Consider the following 20,499-nt stretch of genomic DNA (forward strand, 5'->3'; position numbering starts at 1 on the left):
CTGTTGCTAGAAAGGATGCATGCAGGTTTCATTAGAACTAGCAGAGATCATGTTTATGCCAGACTGCAGGCAACTTTTTATTGTCTGTATTGTGAGAATTCACAGGCGCCACATCATTGCAGTTGATCTGTACACACAGGGTCCAAATTTAACGCTTGCCACACAACAAATACAAGTAAAAATAGATTTAGTGAGCAAACAGAGTTGGTCGGCAAATTTATTAGGAAAAGCTGCATTACATGGTTTAAAAAGAACTGCATGAATGATAATTTTAGCCTTGCTGACGTAAGTGACAACTTATCTGTCAATCTGACACATCTTCCTTATCTTTAAACAGATTATATCTCAGTGAAAGATTCAGCACTGTAGGATTTTTTTTTGTTTTGTTTCCAGAAGTTCATGATGCAAAATATTCCTTGCATTACACCACAAAATCTTCACATTTTTGTATTTTTTTAAAGAGATAGAGACAGTCTTAGCTTGTATTGATGCTGCAAGTGAGACAATGACCTGTACTGTTTGCATTACCATGGTCAATGAATATAGACTAATAATCAGTTTGATCAGTATTTTTAAACAAACATAATTTTTCATGTAGGAAATTATGGTCCCACTTTATATTAAGTGGCCTTAACAACTATGTACTTACATTTAAATTAATAATTTGGTAGGTACAATGCACTTATTGTGTACATGTTTTTACATTGTACTTATAATTTAAAAATGCCTTCATGTAATTACATCTGCAATTAATTTCTGTAACTACATTTATAATTACACTGTTGACCCATCCCTTACACCTTAACCCACCCTTAAACCTACCCATACCAACAAACCTGTCCCTAACCTTACCCGTATCCCACCTTAATAGCAGCAAAAGTGTTTCGCAATACATACAATATGCAATAAGTACATTGTACTTATTTTTTGATGTAAGTACATAGTAGTTAAGGCCACTTAATATAAAGTGGGACCCTTTTTTTCTCTCATTTTGTTTGCCTTGTTCTATTTTCTTTTGTTTATTGTGTGTGTGTGTGTGTGTTTTTTTCATCTTTGATAGTTCTTTTATGAATGCTTAAACATTTCTTAAAGGGGTCCTATTATGCTCTTTTACAAAGTCTTGATTTTGTTTTGGGGGTGTACTAGAACATGCTCTCATGCTTGGTGGTTCAAAAAACGCATTATTTTTCACATAATTTACATTATTAAAATACCGATGCACTCAACCAAGCATTCTAACCAGGACCTCGCCCCTCCCCACCCCCCAACCATTCAAATTTATGTAGGTGGGAATTATTTTTAATGATATTCTAATGGGCCGCTTTGTGATATCACAAAGCCCGGAAAACAACGTTGTAGTCCAAACGAGCCGTTCGTTGTAGTTCTTGAAAAGGGATTTTTTAAAAACGAAATATCTCCCTTTGGAGTGGACTTTGAGATTTGTAACTTTCTAGATCTTTTTTATGCCCAAACATACACACTACACACTGACTAAAATTAAAAAAGTGAAAAAGCATAATAGGACCCCTTTAAAACAAATTACTTTATCTGTACATAACATTTATATTTTTCTCTGTGGCCTTTTGAGACAAAATGTTTAAACAATGATCCCTTTTTTTTTTTTTACTTTCAGTTTAGAATTTTGCACTAGTTTTAATACGCTTTCTTCAAATCATTGTTTTAGCTAAACTTTTCAAATGAAAAGACATTTCAGACGGGGAAGATAATTACTACATAATGCTATGCTTTTAGAGAGACACTTTCATTTTTCTCTGCTAACAAAAAAAAATGGGCTTGATCAGTAGCAGGTCCGTGAAGCACTTTATTAATTTTGATGCATCACAGAGAAGTATTGAAGTTCTATGGTAGAGTATTACCATGTTTTTTGGAGATATACCATGACAATACCATGCTATTCTTTAAAGGGGTCATATGATGCGATTTCATTTTTTCCTTTCTCTTTGGAGTGTTACAAGCTCTTGGTGCATAAAGAAGATCTGTAAATTTGCAAAGACTAAAGTCTCAAATCCAAAGAGATATTCTTTATAAAAGTTAAGAGTCAGCCACACCCCCCTAAAACGGCTCGTTCGAACACGCCCCCACATATCTACCACACTATGTGGGAAGATTTGCATAACACCGCCCAAATGTTCACGCAAAAAAAGAAGGCGTAACTTGTTGCTATGATGTGGAATATTCACGGCAGTAACGTATTACTAATATCTCATTTTGAAGAATATAACTGAATATAAAAATGCAGTAACCAGTAATATTAACTTCTCCATTGTTGCTCAGTCGTTGTACAAGTAGGATGGTTGGTCGGTGTGTCGCATTTGTCCCATTGATTGGACAGCTTGTGACAGTGACGAGCGCTGCGTTTTACCCAAAGTTGAACAGTAATCAACCATAGTCTCAGCTCCAAAAGAAAAAAAATAAGCAAATGAACTTATAAAATATTATGATGGCAGTGCATCAAAACGCAGTGTCATCAGTTTGCCAAAACGAGCACACAACGTTTTACGCACCATTAACACATGAGCAGGTGTACATCTCTTTCGTACCAACTAACATTTTGAAAATACGAACATTTTCATGAGTTCGAAAGTTTATGTCAGAACAGCTTTATGAACGATTTACACAAAAAATCATTCTGCTCGTGTTTCATGAATGAGGCCCATAGAGTGGCGGACTCGAACCCGGGTGCGTCAAAAGGTAATTCTGTGAGTTTGACTCTCTACTGCCTACACCACCGAAGCCATTGAATTCAATGCGTCTTTTTTAATATTGAGTGTCAACCAGACATTGGTGGGCGGAGCTACTGTAAATAGCGTTTGCCAACAAGCGCGCTATTTGAACTTAATGTAAAGACATTCCGAATTTTTTTTCTTCCCCTCGCTTGGGCCCCAAGTGCGCATGGGCCCCTGGGCCTGTGCCCATAATGCCCATTGGATAATCCGGCCCTGATCATCTGTGATCAATTAGTTGGACCTGACCATAAAGCCTGACATTTTAAGCTCCTGCTTTTTAATATTTTTAAGGGGTCATATGATGCGATTTCTATTTTTCCTTTCTCTTTGGAGTGTTACAAGCTCTTGGTGCATAAAGAAGATCTGTAAAGTTGCAAAGACTAAAGTCTCAAATCCAAAGAGATATTCTTTATAAAAGTTAAGAGTCAGCCACACCCCCCTAAAACGGCTCGTTCGAACACGCCCCCACATATCTACCTCACTATGTGGGAAGATTTGCATAACGCCGCCCAAATGTTCACGCAAAGAAAGAAGGCGTAACTTTTATTCTCACTGTAGTTTTGTTGACGCTGCAGCCATGTCGTGAAGACGCTGTGTGCTTCGTTGTGAAAGCGAAACTACTTTGTTTGGTCTTCCAAAAGAGGACGATATCCGCTGATTCGCTGAGGGAATACATCAACTTTCACCGTGGACGAAGCGGAGTCCAGCCTGGGGTCGTCACATGTGGTTGCCGCTCATTCGTTGGATCCGCCGGGCGCGCCGTTCTCGACCCCGCCGCCTCAGCTCACTCTTGCCCGGCTTCAGCTCAGGCTAAGCCGGGGCTTTCGCTCACGCTAGGCCGCTGTGTTTTTCGTTGTGAAAGCGAAACTACTTTGTTTGGTCTTCCAAAAGAGGACACGACTACAAATCAGTTGTATTTACAACACTGTTCCAGAACAGTTCAAACTGTCCCAAATATTCAGATGTGTGCAGCACATTTTATGGAGGACTGTTTACTGATCCTGGGAGAGTTACGTTAGACTAAAATGCCGGCAGTTCTGACTCACGTAAGTACGTTTTCATTTAAAGGATTTGCCACTGATGATTCAAACGCGAGTTTTGGGCAGTGTAGAGTAGGGCTTGTTGTTTGTCATTTCTCCGATCACAAATGCAGATATGGTTTTATGTTTACGCGGCGCGATGCAACGCAATGCGTAAAAAGACAGTATAAGTCATTATAATCAGTAATTATGTCCCCACTGGATGCAACAAATGCTTCGTTTGTAATGGGTTTTAATGTTTTTGAATCATCGCTTCGGCCGGGACACGGCATCAACAGTATGTGAGGGGCGTAACATTTCCGTCTCATGCTTGAGGTATTCGGCCAATCACAACGTATTGGATAGCTGGCCAATCACAGCATACCTCGCTTTTTCAGACCGATGAGTTTTGTAAAAATCGACGCGTTTCAAAAAGGCGGGGCATAGAGGAGAAACAATAATGTACAGTATGTGGAAAATAATGTGTTTTTTTTACTTTAAACCGCATTAACACATTTCATTACACCAAATACACAAAATAATGTTCTTTTTAGCAGCATCATATGACCCCTTTAAAATACCTTGCATGACTATTAAGGGATCATGCTAAATTAATATTTTAATCATTTTGTACAAACGTATATATCAAAGTACCATGGTATTAGTATCCAGTACATCACTGTACGTTGGTACCATCACAGTACTTCTTTGTAAGGACACAAGCATTATTTTTTAGCCCAGAGAGAGGTTATGTTCTACCTGCCAGCGTTCCTCCTTCATCACAAAGTATCTGAGCTGCAGTGGTGCTTAACCTGACGGACCTGCCGCATTGATGATGAGCCACTGGCCCTGGCGCCAATGTTTTGGGGAGGCTGTTCTCTCAACCCAGCCCTTTTCTGCAGGTCAACACCCTGTTTACAGGCTTTAGCTTCCGTGTGGATTGCTCATCATTAGTGCTGTCGTGGATGAGGACTGGAGAGAGGTGTGTTTTTAGTGTGCCGATGTGTTTTGGAGATGCAGGGGGTATTTTCAAGTGTTTTAACAGGCACAGAAGATGAGGCTTAGAAGCCTGTGGGTTAGACATTGGGGTGATACAACAGTTCGTCCAAATTTGAACATTCTTAATTTCTTCTGTGGAGCATAAAAAGGGGAATTTCTGAAAAATGACCAGGTCACTCTTTTCTGTTTATGGAAGGTGAATGGGGACTCTATATAGCTATATATTTAAAGCTATAATAGCTTTATGTGATAAACGAATGGGAACTCCTGAGAATCTTCTGGAAAGCTTTCCTCAGATATTTCATAACATAATCTATTGGTCTATTTGTGACCGAGTTGGAGTTCACAAAACCACTCTAAACCAGACTGATCTGGTTGTCGAGTTCTTGAGTCACAGCATTTAACAGCTTTCTGAAAGGGACAAACATGAGTGAATAATGACTTCATTTCAGGATGTTCTTCTATTATATGACTGCTAAATAAAGCATATTATTTAAGATTTCTCCTTTAGTGTTCCACTGAAAAAGACAGACATACAGTTTTGGAATAAAATGAGAGTATTTGATAACATAATTTTCATTTTTGGGTGAACGATCCCTTTAATAACAACCATTATCTTTTGCTTCCTGGATCCTGGACTCTGTTTTGAAACATTTAATGTTGACAGGAATATTTGTCAAGAGATGCCTGCGGTGTAGATTTTTTTCAGCAGAAGTTCCAGACATTTATCTCAGTCAGAGAGTCTGAATCTGTTGATGCGCTTATAAAAGGAGTGTGCTTTTCGGTGTTTGAATTAAATGGTACTTTTCTTCATTTCAGTATGGGTAGATTGTGGGATTATTAAATCCAAATTTCACATTAACTAGCATTTCACTGTTAGAACTGGGAAAGATCTTGCTAAGAGTCTGCTTCATTGACACTTTTTTTTGTTTGTTTTTTTGTTTTGTTTGCATTGGACTTTTGTTTTTTGTTTTTCTTTTTGTTTGTTTGTTTGTAATGTGTGTTGTTTGTTTTGTTTGTTTGTTATTTATTTATCTGTTTATTTTTTTGTTTTGTTTGGTTTATTGTTAAAGGGATAGTTCACCCAAAAATGAAAATTACCCTATACTCTCAAGCCATCCTAGGTGTATATGACTTTCTTCTTTCAGACGAATACAATCGGAGTTATATTAAATTAAGTATGTCCTGGCACTTCCAAGCTTTGTTAATGACAGTGAATGGCTGTTGATATTCAATAGTCCAATAGAAGTCCAATAAAGTGCATCCATCCATCATAAATGTGCTCCACATGGCTCCAGGGGGTTAATAAAGACCTTCTGAAGCGAATCGATGCGTTTGAAAAATGTCCATATTTAAAACTTTATAAGAAGTGATCTCTAGCTTCCGCTGACTGCTGTATGTGCGTGCACGAGAGAGTGGCGTTCCGGCGTAGCGTAAGCTCTGGTGAGAATGTGCTAGTCTCGGGAGAACCAAGATTTGTTTTATAAGAGCAAAGGAAGCAAAATTTCATTTGTTTAGTAAAGGAAAGCCAGTCTCCTCTTGGCTTATGTCAAAATCCTGCGACATTTTTCTATACAAATCCTCGTTTTGTAATTCTAATTCATGACCGGTGTTTTGTTTTGCTCTCTCCTCTGTGCTTCCGCATTCGTCACTTCTCACTGGACGCCTACGCCTATCTGTCTATGTTTATTTTAATTTAATTGACATTTTTATTTCAGTATGAGTTGGTGATGGCCTTATTAAATCACAATTTCATCACTTTTTAAAGAAGACAATCGTAGAAACATGGAATGGGCTCTTTTGGACAATGTACACATACCTGGCATTGGGCCACAGAGGCCCTTGAGGGCCCCATCTATATGTAGGCACAGTAATTCTCTAGAAATATCATGGTGGTAGGTTCTTTTAGCATTTCGGAAACATGGGAATCATTTAAAACCTTCACACCAACTCCAACATTGTGCCTGTAAGTAGCAGAGGGACAAGCACCACTCAAGTTTTTCTAGAAAAATATAAAAAAAGTATTTTTTTATTGCTTGTAGGCAAAACAGAAATATGTGTGCCTGCATGTTTAGATGGAAATTGACCGCCCGGTGCCTTCCCACATAAAGTCCTACGAAGCCATTTGCAGTAACACATATTGTGAGAGAATAATTCATGCATATGTCCATGCACTAAACCAGTATGTTGTTGCAGTGTGTCTGTCGCTCCCTTGAGTTCTCATTGTTTCGTGGTAACCGGTTTGCATTTCCCTAGACAATTGTGGTTCTGGCATCTATAAAGCGTCGAAAGTGTTCTGCGTGTGTGTGTGTGCTCACGCATCGTCGGTGAGACGAGCCCCTGGCGCTGTCACGCTTCATCAAAAATCCCCAAACTTTCTCTGAAGCAGGGCGAGGAAGATCGCTAGATAGATAGATAAATAAATAAACCAATCTACTCAGAAAAAAAGAACAATGTGAGATAAGCCTGGATCTCCCTCTTGAGTCCTTCCCATTAAGATTCAAAGCCATGTCAGTGCAGCTACAGTCTGCATGGGCAACCAAAACACTGGTTTGGACAGTTAAGACTTGCGTATGATCCGGTGGCCACTTTGTGTTCGCATAAAAGAGCAGCTTCTGTAGTGGACACTTTCTGGTCAGAGCTGAAGGGGGAAGAAGGGAAGATGTTTTGTTGTAGATGGTTTGATGGTTGTCTGTGTACCGCTGTATTCCTTGGGACAAACCTGAGTAGTGTTTTCATGTCAAGGTTCTTCACAATTTATTATTTTTGTTTGACGGTTGTATAATGTCCTCTTGTTAATGAAAACAGATGTTTTGAAATTATGCGAAGCCGTCGTTCTCTGCGTGGGCATTTGGTACACACTGCCGTGGGGACGACACAAAATCAGCAGAACAGCAGAATTTGTACTTTTTTGCTCCCACGTTTATTTTGCAGGAAAGCTGTATAACTAAAAGTCACAACTGAAAGTTTGCTGTAGCAATTAAAAAATATATTTTTTTAACAAATACATTTGGCATCTTAAAAGATTAGATTTGAAGCTTTAAAGGTATAGTTCATTCAAAAATGAAAATGCTGCCATTTTATGTGCTGGCTATTTAACCTCTTAAGACCCGAGAAAAAAGTTTTAGGAAAAAGTTACTTTTTTCCATGTCTTTACATTGTTTAGAACATTAAAAATAATGTAAAAATAAATATATATTAAAAAATATATATTTCATTCATAAGTTATGCCATGTCCTCGGTAGAGGACATCGGGACTCAATTTCTTAAAAAAAATAAAAATACATGAATGAACATGCATAGGCAAAAACAATTGATTTTTTAAATCACCAATACATTTGTAGTTTTCAAGATTTTTTTTAAATCAAACTTTGTATAAAGATGATTCTCAACTATGTTATAACAGAATGATTCAATATACTATTTTTCTTTCTGCAAAATGTGTAAAATGGCCATAAACAGGCTTTCTCATTATATACAATGTATCTATAAGCTAAATCTAATTTGCATATTAATGTGTTTTTGGGGCAACATGTAATGAAAAAACAAGTGTAATAATATTTTTTACTCTAAAGTTATAATCATCATCATCATCATCATCATATATAATTATTATTATTAAATACCACATTTTCTATTTTACAGTGATATGTTACAGTGGTATCATTTCATATTTTTACATTTTATTTAATATTATTTTATTATACAATTATTAATCGTAATGTTATTATTATTAATTGTATAGAAATGGTACTCAAAATTTTACTGCAAAGTTGAGTTTGGCCAAATTGTGCAACCCTACAAACAAGAACAGCAATCCTGAAGAAAAAAAAAAGGCATTCCAGTCACAATTTTTATCAGAGAAATTATCTAAATTGTGCAGCCCTAGGTTGTTTCTGATACTTCTTTGCGTGTTAAGCTCCAAAAATGACACAAAACACCAAAAAACACCATAAAGGTTGTCCAGATCACTCATACATTATATTACAGTACATATTTTCTGAAGCACTATAGCTTTGTGTGATGAACAGATTGAAATTTTACTGTGTCTGGATCATTGAGTTGAAAACTGGACCAACTGGTTAATTGAAAAAAAAAAAAAAGTCTCAAAACAGTCATTTGTTCAGACTTATTTGATTCTTGAGTTCAACTCTATAACTTGTTGTTTTTATGGGAAAGATCTGAATGAACATTCTTCAAAATATCTAATTTTCCACTAAAGAGAGTAAGTCATATGGGTTTGGAGTGGCATGAGTAAATGATGATAGAATATTAGTTTTTGCCAAAGATCTGCTAATAAGCACTGCTGTCTTTACTGTCATACACACAGGTTATAACTGTATTCAGCTGATGGCGATCATGGAGCATGCCTACTATGCTAGCTTCGGTTACCAGGTCACCAGTTTCTTCGCAGCATCAAGGTAAATATATCTAATGCTGGAAAATGTTCCAGTCCATTTCATGTTAACATTGTTTTCTTTGTTTTCTGACTAACCAGGTTGCAAACTTAGTGAACTGCCTTGCAGTAATTTTTGCTCAATTTTTGCACATTCCTTGTACATTTGAATATTTATTGTGTCTCAGTTCTGTTGTAGACATTTTTTTGCATTCCTAGTCTTTCATTATTATTTCTATGTATATGCATTTCCTTAATAAAATGTATGTACTGTCTATGGAGCAGACATTTCTCCCCAGGTGGTATTCTGTATATAACTTTGTATTGTGAAAATCTTGAATTTTGTCTACTGTCTAGAGGCCTTTCACACAGAACGAGTTTTTGCATTCTGCTGTGTTCGACCGTGTTTGACCATCGCACTCGCGTCTCGCTTCTTTTGCAACATCTCATGCACGACACAGCATTTCCCAAAAGTCAGTGATCAAGTTGAAAGAAAAAAAACAAAAATGTAAAGGTAGGGTAGGGTAGGGTTTAAAAAAAACAAAACATCTCTATACTTTTTTTTTTTACTTGCTTCTGGTGTATTCACTTCCAGTTAGCTGTACAAAAACAGTCCATTATGCTGCTTGATATTGTAAATTATTTTATTTTAATATAATGTCTTAATCATAAACACACTGGTTTGTAGCACATTTAGTTTTATATTCCGATTATTAACCTACAGTGGCTAATGAAGTCTCACACATTCAAAGAAAATAGTTAATTCCACATTGCAAAATAAACAGGATACCTTGGATTTTGTTAGGGCTGTCGATTCAACACGTTAATTTTTTGTGATTAATTATGGAAAAAATAACACATTAAAAGAGTTCCGTCATCTAATGCTGTTGTTGCTGATGAACATGATGCAAGGTGATAACTGACTGTATGATGGAGTCTATTAGAATGCAGTTATATGCCCCTAAAATTTAAGATAGGAGGGCAAACAAAGTGTGTGCGTGTATGTATATGTATGTATATATATATACTGTATATCAGTGGTGTGCGGTGGTTCACAGAGGAGACGAATTGTTGAATTCATACTTTACTTGGCAGTCAATAGGACAGTCACAAGCCTCCCGGTTTTTATCCAAAATATCTTAAATTGTGTTCCGAAGATGAACAAAGCTTTTACGGGTTTGGAACGACGTGGGGGTAAGTGATTAATGACAAAATTTTCATTTTGGGGTGGAGTATCCCTTTAAAAGCACCATGCACATTTTACTTTCACTTTCAAATTAGCGGCAATTCGGCGTCAATTGCTTGAATGCAACAACAAAATACAACGTTAAACTCACTTTAGCCTATATATAAAACATATAACTTTTATTAACAAAACAAATAAAAATACACCATGCTATAGGGCAGGCTATGCCTAATATAAAATAACAAATAACTTACATAAAGTTTAAATAGGTAGCCTATACAAAACTGGAAATAAGTAAACACGTATAATATATAACCAAATAAATAAGAAACATAGGAAGTTTATTAGCAAAACGAATAAAAAAGCTTGGAGGCACGGCATACACCTTGATGTCAAATAAAATAAATAAATTACACAAAGTTTAAATAAAGTAAAAATCAGCAAACATTGTGGAACCAATTAAATAAGAAACAAATGTTTAAAAAAACTTCACCTTTTAAAAAAATCACCTTAGATAAACGGCAAAAGTCAACAGGCTTTTCAAAATCCAAAATACTGCCAAACAGGCGCTTTTGCATTTCTTTTCAAAACTAAATCATCCACGATCCTCTTGTCTGTCTCACCTCACCTCACTCTTCTTGTCAGTCAGCTCGACTCACTCTCCTCACTGGATAAATGAAATCTGACCTGTGATGCGACTGTCATTCGGCACGCTGCATTGAGCAGCCGCGTTCAGTTTTTAATTGTAGTGTCTGTTCTTTTATTGAACTAAATTATTTTTATTACTATAAAAAAAATCAAAATGACGGTGGGGGTCGGTGTTGCGGCTTAACATCGGTTTCACCGTCAGCACCACCTATCGCGGCAAGCCTAATATATATATGAATATATATGTGAATTATCACACTAGCAAGAGTGCAGTTTTTTTTTCCAGAATATCTGCATGATTGCAAATGTGTTATTGATTTTCAGTTCAATAATCAAGAACAACATTTTAGCCACAATATTGTCAGTATTGTCTGTTTTCGCTCAATTTCAGCAGCAAAAATAGTTTGTAAATACAAAACAAAACCACACCAGAACTGTTATAACTTTCTGAGCAACACACTTTTTGAACAGTTCAAGTGAGCAAATGATTCATGGCCCTTTCATAAACAATATTGGTTCGTTTCTGAATGAATCAGCCATTTGAATGAATCAGTTGAATGAATGACACGCTCATTCAATGACTTGCCGCCACCTACTGGTGGTTTTAGTTTCATATTTATTTTTTTATGTCATATTTCATTATTCAGTTTTTTTAAAACAATCTCATTTAACGCATCTCATTTAAATAATTATCATTTAAAGTAGGGATGCGCCGATCCGATATTTATATCGGGTATCGGCTCCGATAGTGCCATTTTTCTCGAGTCGGGTATCGGTTAGAGAGGGCCGATCCAAATCCGAGATTTTTTTTTTTTTTTCCCGATTGTGCGAATTATTCTGTGTTACTTCTGAAGCCATACGATAGCTTAATGTGAGCTACATATGAATATTTAAGTCCTTACATTAAAGTTCACACAAACTGGTATATGTATAAATACATTCATGAATGTTTTTAATGAATGGATTTTATAATATTACAAATAGCAATGTGTAACATTTTACCATATTTAGTGCAACACTTTTATTTGTTCCCGAATATTTAAGTCCTTTCATTAAAGTTCACACAGACTGTTTTCTCCACTGTGGCTGTCAGTCAGTCAGTCAGTTCAGCCTTTAAACCCTGGTCACATTCGGTTACGACAGTCAGTTCGGTAAAGCTCTTTCCAAGATCATTCTGTGTTCCCATTATACTTGATTTGTAAATACATGTCTATGATTTTGCAAAAAGGACTTTATCTTCTTGCCGGAGTTTAATGTTGTTTTGTTACTTGCTACCCGGTGTCTGTGAGAACAAAACACGGGCGTAGAAAAGACTATAAATTGTTTTTAACGTGCACAGTAACTGAAATTTAAAACTGTTAAAAGAAAGGCGCAATAACTGTTGCACAGACATAATACACTACGCATAAATTTCTCTTCCCTTTGTGCTTTGCAGTTTTTAACATGAAACTTTTCTAGAATAACTTTTTCTGCCGAATTATCCACTAACCTAGTTTATGATACATTTTTGTCATAGATTATAAATATACATAGGCCTATATTTTTTCATATTTGTTTATTTTATTTTTCTTTATAATGTAGTCTGTATCTAGTAGATTGTGAAAGAATGATTATCAGTTCCACACATAGAGATATATAAATTCTACATTTATTTAAACGAGGGAAAAAGACTTCACTGGTATCGGATCGGTATCGATATCGGCCAATACCGAACCCTAGGTATCGGAATCGGTATTGGAGGCAAAAAAGGCGGATCGGAGCATCCCTAATTTAAAGGCTAGGTTATTTGGTTCAAAAACATTGTTTGTTATGCTGATTGAAAGTCTCTTCACATACCGATAGCAATCACTAAGTTAAGTGGTCTAAATATATTTATATAATCTGTGGAAGGTGTAGGACCATAAAATGTTTATCCAATCATATCCCTTGGTCCGAGGGCTACGATAAGCTGTCCGACCTGCCTGTCAGTCAATGTATGTATTTGCATACCTCTGCTCACCCTTTTTGCGCAGACAAGATACGTCATCAACGCGTTCCATTACTCTATTGCAGACCGAGCAAGAATGGAAGACGTTATTATTGTAATATCATGCGCTTTGTACTGTAATGTTTTTTCACCAGTGAATGAGACATTAGGTAATCTGACAGCATTGCATTCAACCCTCCACCAACGCCGTCTCTCACCATGTCGCTGTGCGCGTTCATGTTTTTTGGAGGAGGCGTGGCTTTGGAGATTGATTTGCAGGGAGGGTGGGATCTTATGCTTTCAAAGCTAGCTTGCTATTGCTAGCCTCTCCGAAATGGCCTACCCTACCTTTAAATTTTCTTTTGGGGGGGGGGTGATATTTCAGCCTAAATTGATGTGCGATTAATTAATTTAATTAATCGGCACATCATATAATTAATTTGAATCGCTTGACAACCCATCTGTTCTATTCCTCTCCCCTGCATCTCACATTTTTAAACACAAAAACACCTTCTTTGTGAATCACCCTGAAGACAGCTTTACTAACCATCAAGTAACTTAATAAGTGACTGATCTGGAACACTAGGCAGGAACGCTGTGAGCCAAAGTTAAAAATGACCCTGAAAATCAACTCTGGGGCACACTTATTGACCCTCAATGAAAATGATGCTGTCCTGAGACCTATAAAATGGTACAATTCACTCATTTTTATATTCTTAATGTTCAAAATGAGGTAAATGTAACACCCCTCAGTGAAAACGATAGGCACACACACACCATGAAGACTGTCCCACATCTGTGGCCCCAAATCACAGAGAGGTTCCTCTGACGGGGCCGATAATCTCCCTGTAAACACGTTTGCAGTTAATCCTGTGGAGAGGTAGAGACCTCAGATAAAGGAAGACTGGCAGGAATTCTTTATTTACGTGCTTTTTTCCGTCACTCGCTCTTACCGGCTAGCACTGAAGACAGCCTATAGCGCGAGTATAATGTATACAGAGTAATTTCACCCATGATTGATCTCCCTGAGCCATTTTAAAAGTGCAAGGTCTGGATGCTGGGAAGGGGCGGAGGCCGAGGGGAGGGGTATTGGTGTCACCCTGCATCACGTTTGCCGGGGAAAGCGATATGATGATAGCTGGAGGACAGACGAAGCTTCGTGCAGCAATTACACGGAGGATATACGTGAGGAAGCACTGATGGAAATGCACCGCTCTCGCCCTTTGTTTCGCAAGGAGCAGTATGTCACCCCGAATGGAGGCGTTGATCTCTGCTCAGCGGCCATGATGGTGTAAACGATCTGAGATTGATTTTTATTTACTGCCATATTTGTTTGTTTTTACACGGCAATTGGGCGGCACGGTAAATGTATTTGCACATGTGTTGTTCTGCTGCCGGTGCTAAACACAGCTGTTGTGTAGAGGGGATTTTTCTGAGCTAAACACATGCACACGTATGTAATGTGGCAGATCTGGGATGGTATCCAGAAGGTTGTAGGTTTGAATCCCAGAAGAGGCGATCCATGAACTATCGCCATTGTGCCACTATAGGGGGACTATAATTGCTCTGTTTGTTTTAAGTGGATGAGCATGCATTTTATTTTCTGTTTGTCCTTTCAGTTTATTATTATTTTTATTATTATTATTTTTAGTTTTTACTCTGACTAAAGTTTTTATAAAATTTTTAGTTTTCTTTTTTTGTAGTTAATTTATTTTTGTTGTTTTTATTTATTTATTTTTGGTCTGCCAGATGTGTGTTAAAGGGCACCTATTATGCCCCTTTTTACAAGATGTAATATTAATCTTATGGCTCTGCTGAATGTGCCTGTGAAGTTTTTGGGTATGGCAATAAACAGAGAGGAGAAGCAACATGAACGAGAGTGAGAGGACCGGTATTCAGCCCTACATGTACGAACTGGACAGCAGAAGAAACAATAATGCGAATAAACCAGAATGTCTCGGAATGGTAGTTTGAATCATTCATGTACTTGTCTAGTTTTTCACAGCCGCTTTGTAACGATGGATGCGACACAGCCGATCACACGCGGACAAAATGGCGGACATAACACAACACACTGAGAGCTGAGGATATGGTAATACGCGCCTGTCAGTCAATAGCTGTGGGCGGGGCTACCAAAATATGATGTCATATTGCGGACAGGATCCAAACTGCTCATTTTGAGCCTGGTTTGGTTTTATGAAGATTAAAAAAAAAAAAGCCTGGATGGATTTTTATCATTCTAAGATGGCTGTCTACACACAATTCCACCACACATTTCTGTCCAAACACCTTGTAAAAGTGGATTTTTGCATAATAATGGCCTTTAATGTAACAACATTACATTTCTCAGGGCAGTGTTATATCAATTTTCGTGTTGAAATTAATCTAAAATCATCACAGTATTTTCTATTTGGAAAAACTACAATTATTTCTGTATGTATTAATTAATTAATTTATTCATACCTTCATTCATTTGACTTAGTTTGTAATCATCATCATGAATCTCATGAAAATTAATTTTAATTTAGCTACCATTTTTCCAATTAAACTAGTTTTTATTTTTATTTGTTAATGAAAAACGTCTCAGTTTATATTATATTATATTATATTATATTATGTGAATATTGTTATGTAGTTATTTTTTATTATATTAAGTAGGCTAAAGACCAAAGTTTTTAAATAGAAATATTTTAAGTTATTTTAAATATGTTTCAATATTATTTATTTATTTTAAAATATTGTGTCTTTTAAAGTTTTCAAAGCTATAAAAGAAATAATATAGGCCTATATTTTCTATTTATTATTATTATTTAAATTTTTTTTATTCAGATAGAACAACTAAGACATTAACCAATTATATAGGAGAGATGGAAATGAGATTGTAAATAGACCATGAGCCGGGATTCAAACTTGGGTTGCCCAGAGCACTGTTGCACCATATGTTGGAGCGCAGCCCACAAGGCAATGGCCCCAAAAATAGAGGCCTATTTTATTATCTGTTTTATGTATTATTTACTATTTTATTCTTAATCTAAGTTAAGAACAGATGGCTTCATAAGTTGTTTGTGTATTCAGCTTACACTGTGAGTGACATGAACACAACAGACAAATTGTCAATCCCAATTTGCAATCGTCAGCCATCATTACTGCTCTAACTGTAAAGCCGACTCCAGCAATGTTTCACACTCGTGTTTTCTTTAGCACAACGTGCAGCAAGCAGATATACTGTTTTCTGAAGTCCTACCAGTGCATCTTAGGCTTTGCGATAAACTGAGAAAGATATCTCTATACTTTTGAAAGAATTGGTCTTAACAGTCAGACTACTGCTAGTTTCAAGCTTAACCCAAGACAAAGAGCATGCAGCTTGACAGACAACCTCTGCCCAGACTGCTCTGATATCTTGCCTTCATCTGTTCTTCTCTCCAGTCGTTGCGGCACCCCAGAGGAACTCAAGGAGCTGATTGACGTGGCTCACTCTCTGGGTATCATCGTCCTGCTCGATGTGGTGCACAGCCACGCATCCAAGAACACAGAGGACGGGCTCAACCGCTTTGACGGCTCTGACTCCTGTTTCTTCCACAGCGGGCCCCGTGGGGAACACAGCCTCTGGGACAGCAGACTCTTCAACTACTCTGGGTGAGACTCACGTTTGTTTTTCACATTTCAAACACCCTACGCTTCACGTAAGTTACACGGCTCTCTCGTCATACAACACCTTTTGCAACACAGCGTTGTGTAACATAACACAAGCGCTCTTCTAAAATCTAGGCTCCATTCCAAAACCTAGTGAGCTGCCTACAGAAGCAGCGTAAACACGCTTTTGACTGTTCACGTAATTTTGCTGCCTTCGAAGATATCTTGTTTTTTGCCAAATTGTTCTCCAGGGCTGAAGATCTCCCTTAGAAATTACAGTTGAAATTGTGCTTTTAACTAATACTTAACAAGTAACGTAAATGCAATTGTTGTAAGTAATGTTTCTGTACAAGCAAGAAAACAAACGAATAAATGAAATGAATACATCAATTCTAAAGCATGCAATGCTGCACAGAGAATAAAACAGTTGGTGGATAATGCGGGAGAAATTTGTTATAAATACTTGAATAATTTGTTCAAAAATGAATAGTATCTGAAGAGCGACAAGCTTAGTGAAAAATAGGTAATAGTTGGTGGACAATGCGGAACAAATTCATTATATATATTTGTATAATTTATTCAAAAGCTCAGTTTGCTGTGTATTTTCTTGCTTACTAGAGTAGTGCATAATTAGCTTAGCAACATGCTAACAACATACTACTGAAATCAATAGAGCTGTGGCTGCTGTAGAATTTGGATCTTTAGTTATTCCAAAGGCTGACAATGAATTCATATGTTTAATTAATTACATTATATGCCGATTAACTCCATTAATATTTGAATATTTTCTGAGAAAAGCCAAGAAATTAAGGCAATTTGTTGAAGTATTATTGTTTAGATCATTGAATAAGTGTTTAAAGGGATAGCTCACCCAAAAATGAAATTTCACTTCAAATGAAAATTTTTGTCACTCCACTTGTTCCAAACCTGTATGAGTTTCTTTCTTCTGTTGAACACAACAGAAGATATTTTGAAGAATGTTGCTAACCAAATATTTAACAGTAGCTGTTAACTTTCATAGAATTTTTTTCCATACTATGGAAGTCAATAGCTACCGTCAACTGTTTGGAACAACTTGAGGATGGCAGAATTTTCATTTTTGGGTGAGCTGTCCCTTTAATTGTCAGTCTTTGAACACATTGAGGAAGTCGTATTTTGTCATTGAATCTCATTGTTTTCTTTAGCATCTTATGCCTTGACTGCCAGCTTTTTAAGATAACTTCAAAAAACGTTCTTGGGATTCCTGCATTCTGTCCACTCCTATTGGGATTTTTAGAGCACGTTTTGCATGATAAAAAATTACAGATATAATAAGTGCTAAATTAAGACGTTAAACTAACAGGCCTAGTTATTTTGAATATTTTGCATATCCTAATTTTTTTTTTCTTTTTTGCTCTAATGTCTAATTTCAACCACTCAAGTTTACTGTTCTGGAACTATGCTAAGTATCTAAGTGTGTGTGTGTTCTTGAGTTTTGCTCGGAGGTCATATCTCTGTAATTAATAATGTGGCATGGAATTATGCTTCCATAATTAGTTCACCTCATCAGCACTTTTGTTTGCCCGTAATCAAGCATTAACATGTCCTTATCTCACGCAATGGAATATTCATGTAAAATTCTTAAAGCGTTTAAATATGCTTTCTGTTTATGAATAATTATTGCAGGATTTGCCTATTTAGACTCATTCATCTCTGAAAACAAAGAGACGATGCAAAAGCGCCAAGAGACTTAGAAACGTGGAACTCGCAGTAGACCAAGTTGAAGGAACAGTTCTGTCATTATTTACTCCAAACTCGTTTGACTTTCTTCCATCGAACACAAAAGGAGAACTTACGCTGCTTAAAATGGTTTGGAATGACATAAGAGTAAGTAATTGATGACTTTACATTTTAGGGTGAACTGTCTCTTTAAATACCAAGAGAATGTCAGTTGTTTCAGTAACTGTAGATTCTATTTAAAGCAAGTAGTTGGAACTTATATTTGACCTGGTCAGTTTTTGTCATCATTATAGCTAAAACTGCACTGTATTTCTATAGCCATTAGGCTTTCATCACAACCACATGCCAGCTCATATGTTAATTTCCTTTTTTTCTTCTCTCGAACCCATACTGGGCAAGTCTTTAAATTGGAACACCTACTGTACTCTATTTGCCTCTGGCAGAATTCCCATTGCACCGTCTTGGGCTGACAGCAATTACTTCAATGTTGTATATGAAGCCTCTCTGCCAAAGCGCAGTGTGAATTCCCCATCAATATGTCCTTACTCATTGTTCACTCCCTTTGTCTCTCTAGTCTTGCATGTTAAATATGCTATCTAAAATTCAACTAATCACTTTCAAAATGCAATAATTGCTACACGCTTCTATTTCAAATGATGTGCTTAGAATAAGAAATATTGCCCATTTAAAAACCGATCAGATATTTTTCTCACAACATTCTTGTTTGTGAAATATTTTGAATCATTTTGACTTGTTTGACTTATTAATAATCACAATAAACAGTTATTCGGCCTTGTAATATAGTTCTATAACCTATACCGAAGCCTTCTGTTATCAAGTAACAGCAATTTCTTGCATTAATATACAATTAAACCCATATGTGCACATATCTGCTATTTTAAGATTTATCTTTTGGAATATAGTAGTAATATAGTGTAGCAGAAATATAGAGTAGAAAGAAAGCATCTGTTTGTTTTATGAAAATAATTAATAATTAAATGACTCGTCTAATTAGATTGCGGAGCTGGACATATGTTTTGGGATTTTTTTTTTTTACCTCACCCTGAATCTTTGCAGGTCTTTGTATGTCGAACATGTTTGATTTGTAAGTTATGAGTGATTTTCTTTTTGATACACAGATATCACATTCTTTTTATGGTTTTAAGCATGGTTTTAAGCATATGGTTTTTATGGAGTGGTGCACCACTCATATTTATTTCCACGTGTATACATAATCGTCATCTAGATCACTTAACCATGAAATTTTCACTTATTTGTCAAAGCAAAAGATCTTACGAAGGTGAAATGGATCTCAAGAGATGCACTTGACAACTGGTTGAGTGGAAAGTTCATTTTGGGTTTGTTTCTGACAGGTTTCATTAAGAGCATGTTTTCTTCCTGATGGAAAAGAACTTCAGTGGTTTTTGTTCTCGAAAAAACTACTTTACAAATTAGAGCAAACTGTAGGAGTGTTTCCAAAAAAAAATAAAAAATAAAATGTTGGTTTGCTGTCAAAACAGAGTTGACACTTAACTAGACTTTTTTTTAAACAAATCTCACAATTTTGACATAAAGCATATTATGTGTAAATACTCTTTACAGTTGACAAAGTGAATAATTGGAAGACAAAGCCTCTATTTATGGAGCTGATTTAAAAAGAAAGAAAGAAAGAAAGAAAGAAAGAAAGAAAGAAAGAAAGAAAGAAAGAAAGAAAGAAAGAAAGAAAGAAAGAAAGAAAGAAAGAAAGAAAGAAAGAAAGAAAGAAAGAAAGATTGAAAAATAAAAAAAATAATAAAAAAACTTGTCTTTTCAAGATGACATTTAAAAAGCAGAGTGCGTTTGCTCATTAATAACTAAAAGAAAGTTAGTGTGAAACAACTAAGTTTCTGAAAATTGTTTCAGTTTTGTGTTTTTATTTTGTGATGGAGGCTATTCAGAGAGGCCAACATTGTAGGAATGGGGCAGTTAAAAAACATATTGGACAGGGAAAAGGGGTTCAGCAGTAATAAAATGGTCCATTTAATTCAAAGCTTCATTCATTTTGACCTTCGTCAAATAAATTTCTAATTTTTGCCAGTGTTCTGATGAAAATATCACCAAAAAAGCATCAAATTTAAGTGCACAAAAGAAAATTAAATCAATAAGAATTATCAAGCTTATATAAAAAAAGTAGTCCCACTTGAATA

At 36.2% G+C, this 20,499-nt stretch overlaps 1 protein-coding gene across 1 annotated transcript in view; it reads left to right on the plus strand.

Annotated features, from left to right (window-relative positions):
• The window catches only part of LOC107724947 (1,4-alpha-glucan-branching enzyme-like), a 180,799-nt gene that overhangs the window by 50,575 nt on the left and 109,725 nt on the right, over positions 1 to 20,499 (plus strand). Inside the window, exons 6-7 of the mRNA XM_016534042.1 lie at positions 9,096 to 9,186; positions 16,388 to 16,597. Of these exons, the coding sequence (XP_016389528.1) occupies positions 9,096 to 9,186; positions 16,388 to 16,597 (301 nt within the window). The remainder of the gene's footprint in view (positions 1 to 9,095; positions 9,187 to 16,387; positions 16,598 to 20,499) is intronic.

This window comes from Sinocyclocheilus rhinocerous, unplaced genomic scaffold (assembly GCF_001515625.1).
Source record: "Sinocyclocheilus rhinocerous isolate Xijiao unplaced genomic scaffold, SAMN03320098_v1.1 scaffold996, whole genome shotgun sequence".
NCBI lineage: Eukaryota > Metazoa > Chordata > Actinopteri > Cypriniformes > Cyprinidae > Sinocyclocheilus > Sinocyclocheilus rhinocerous.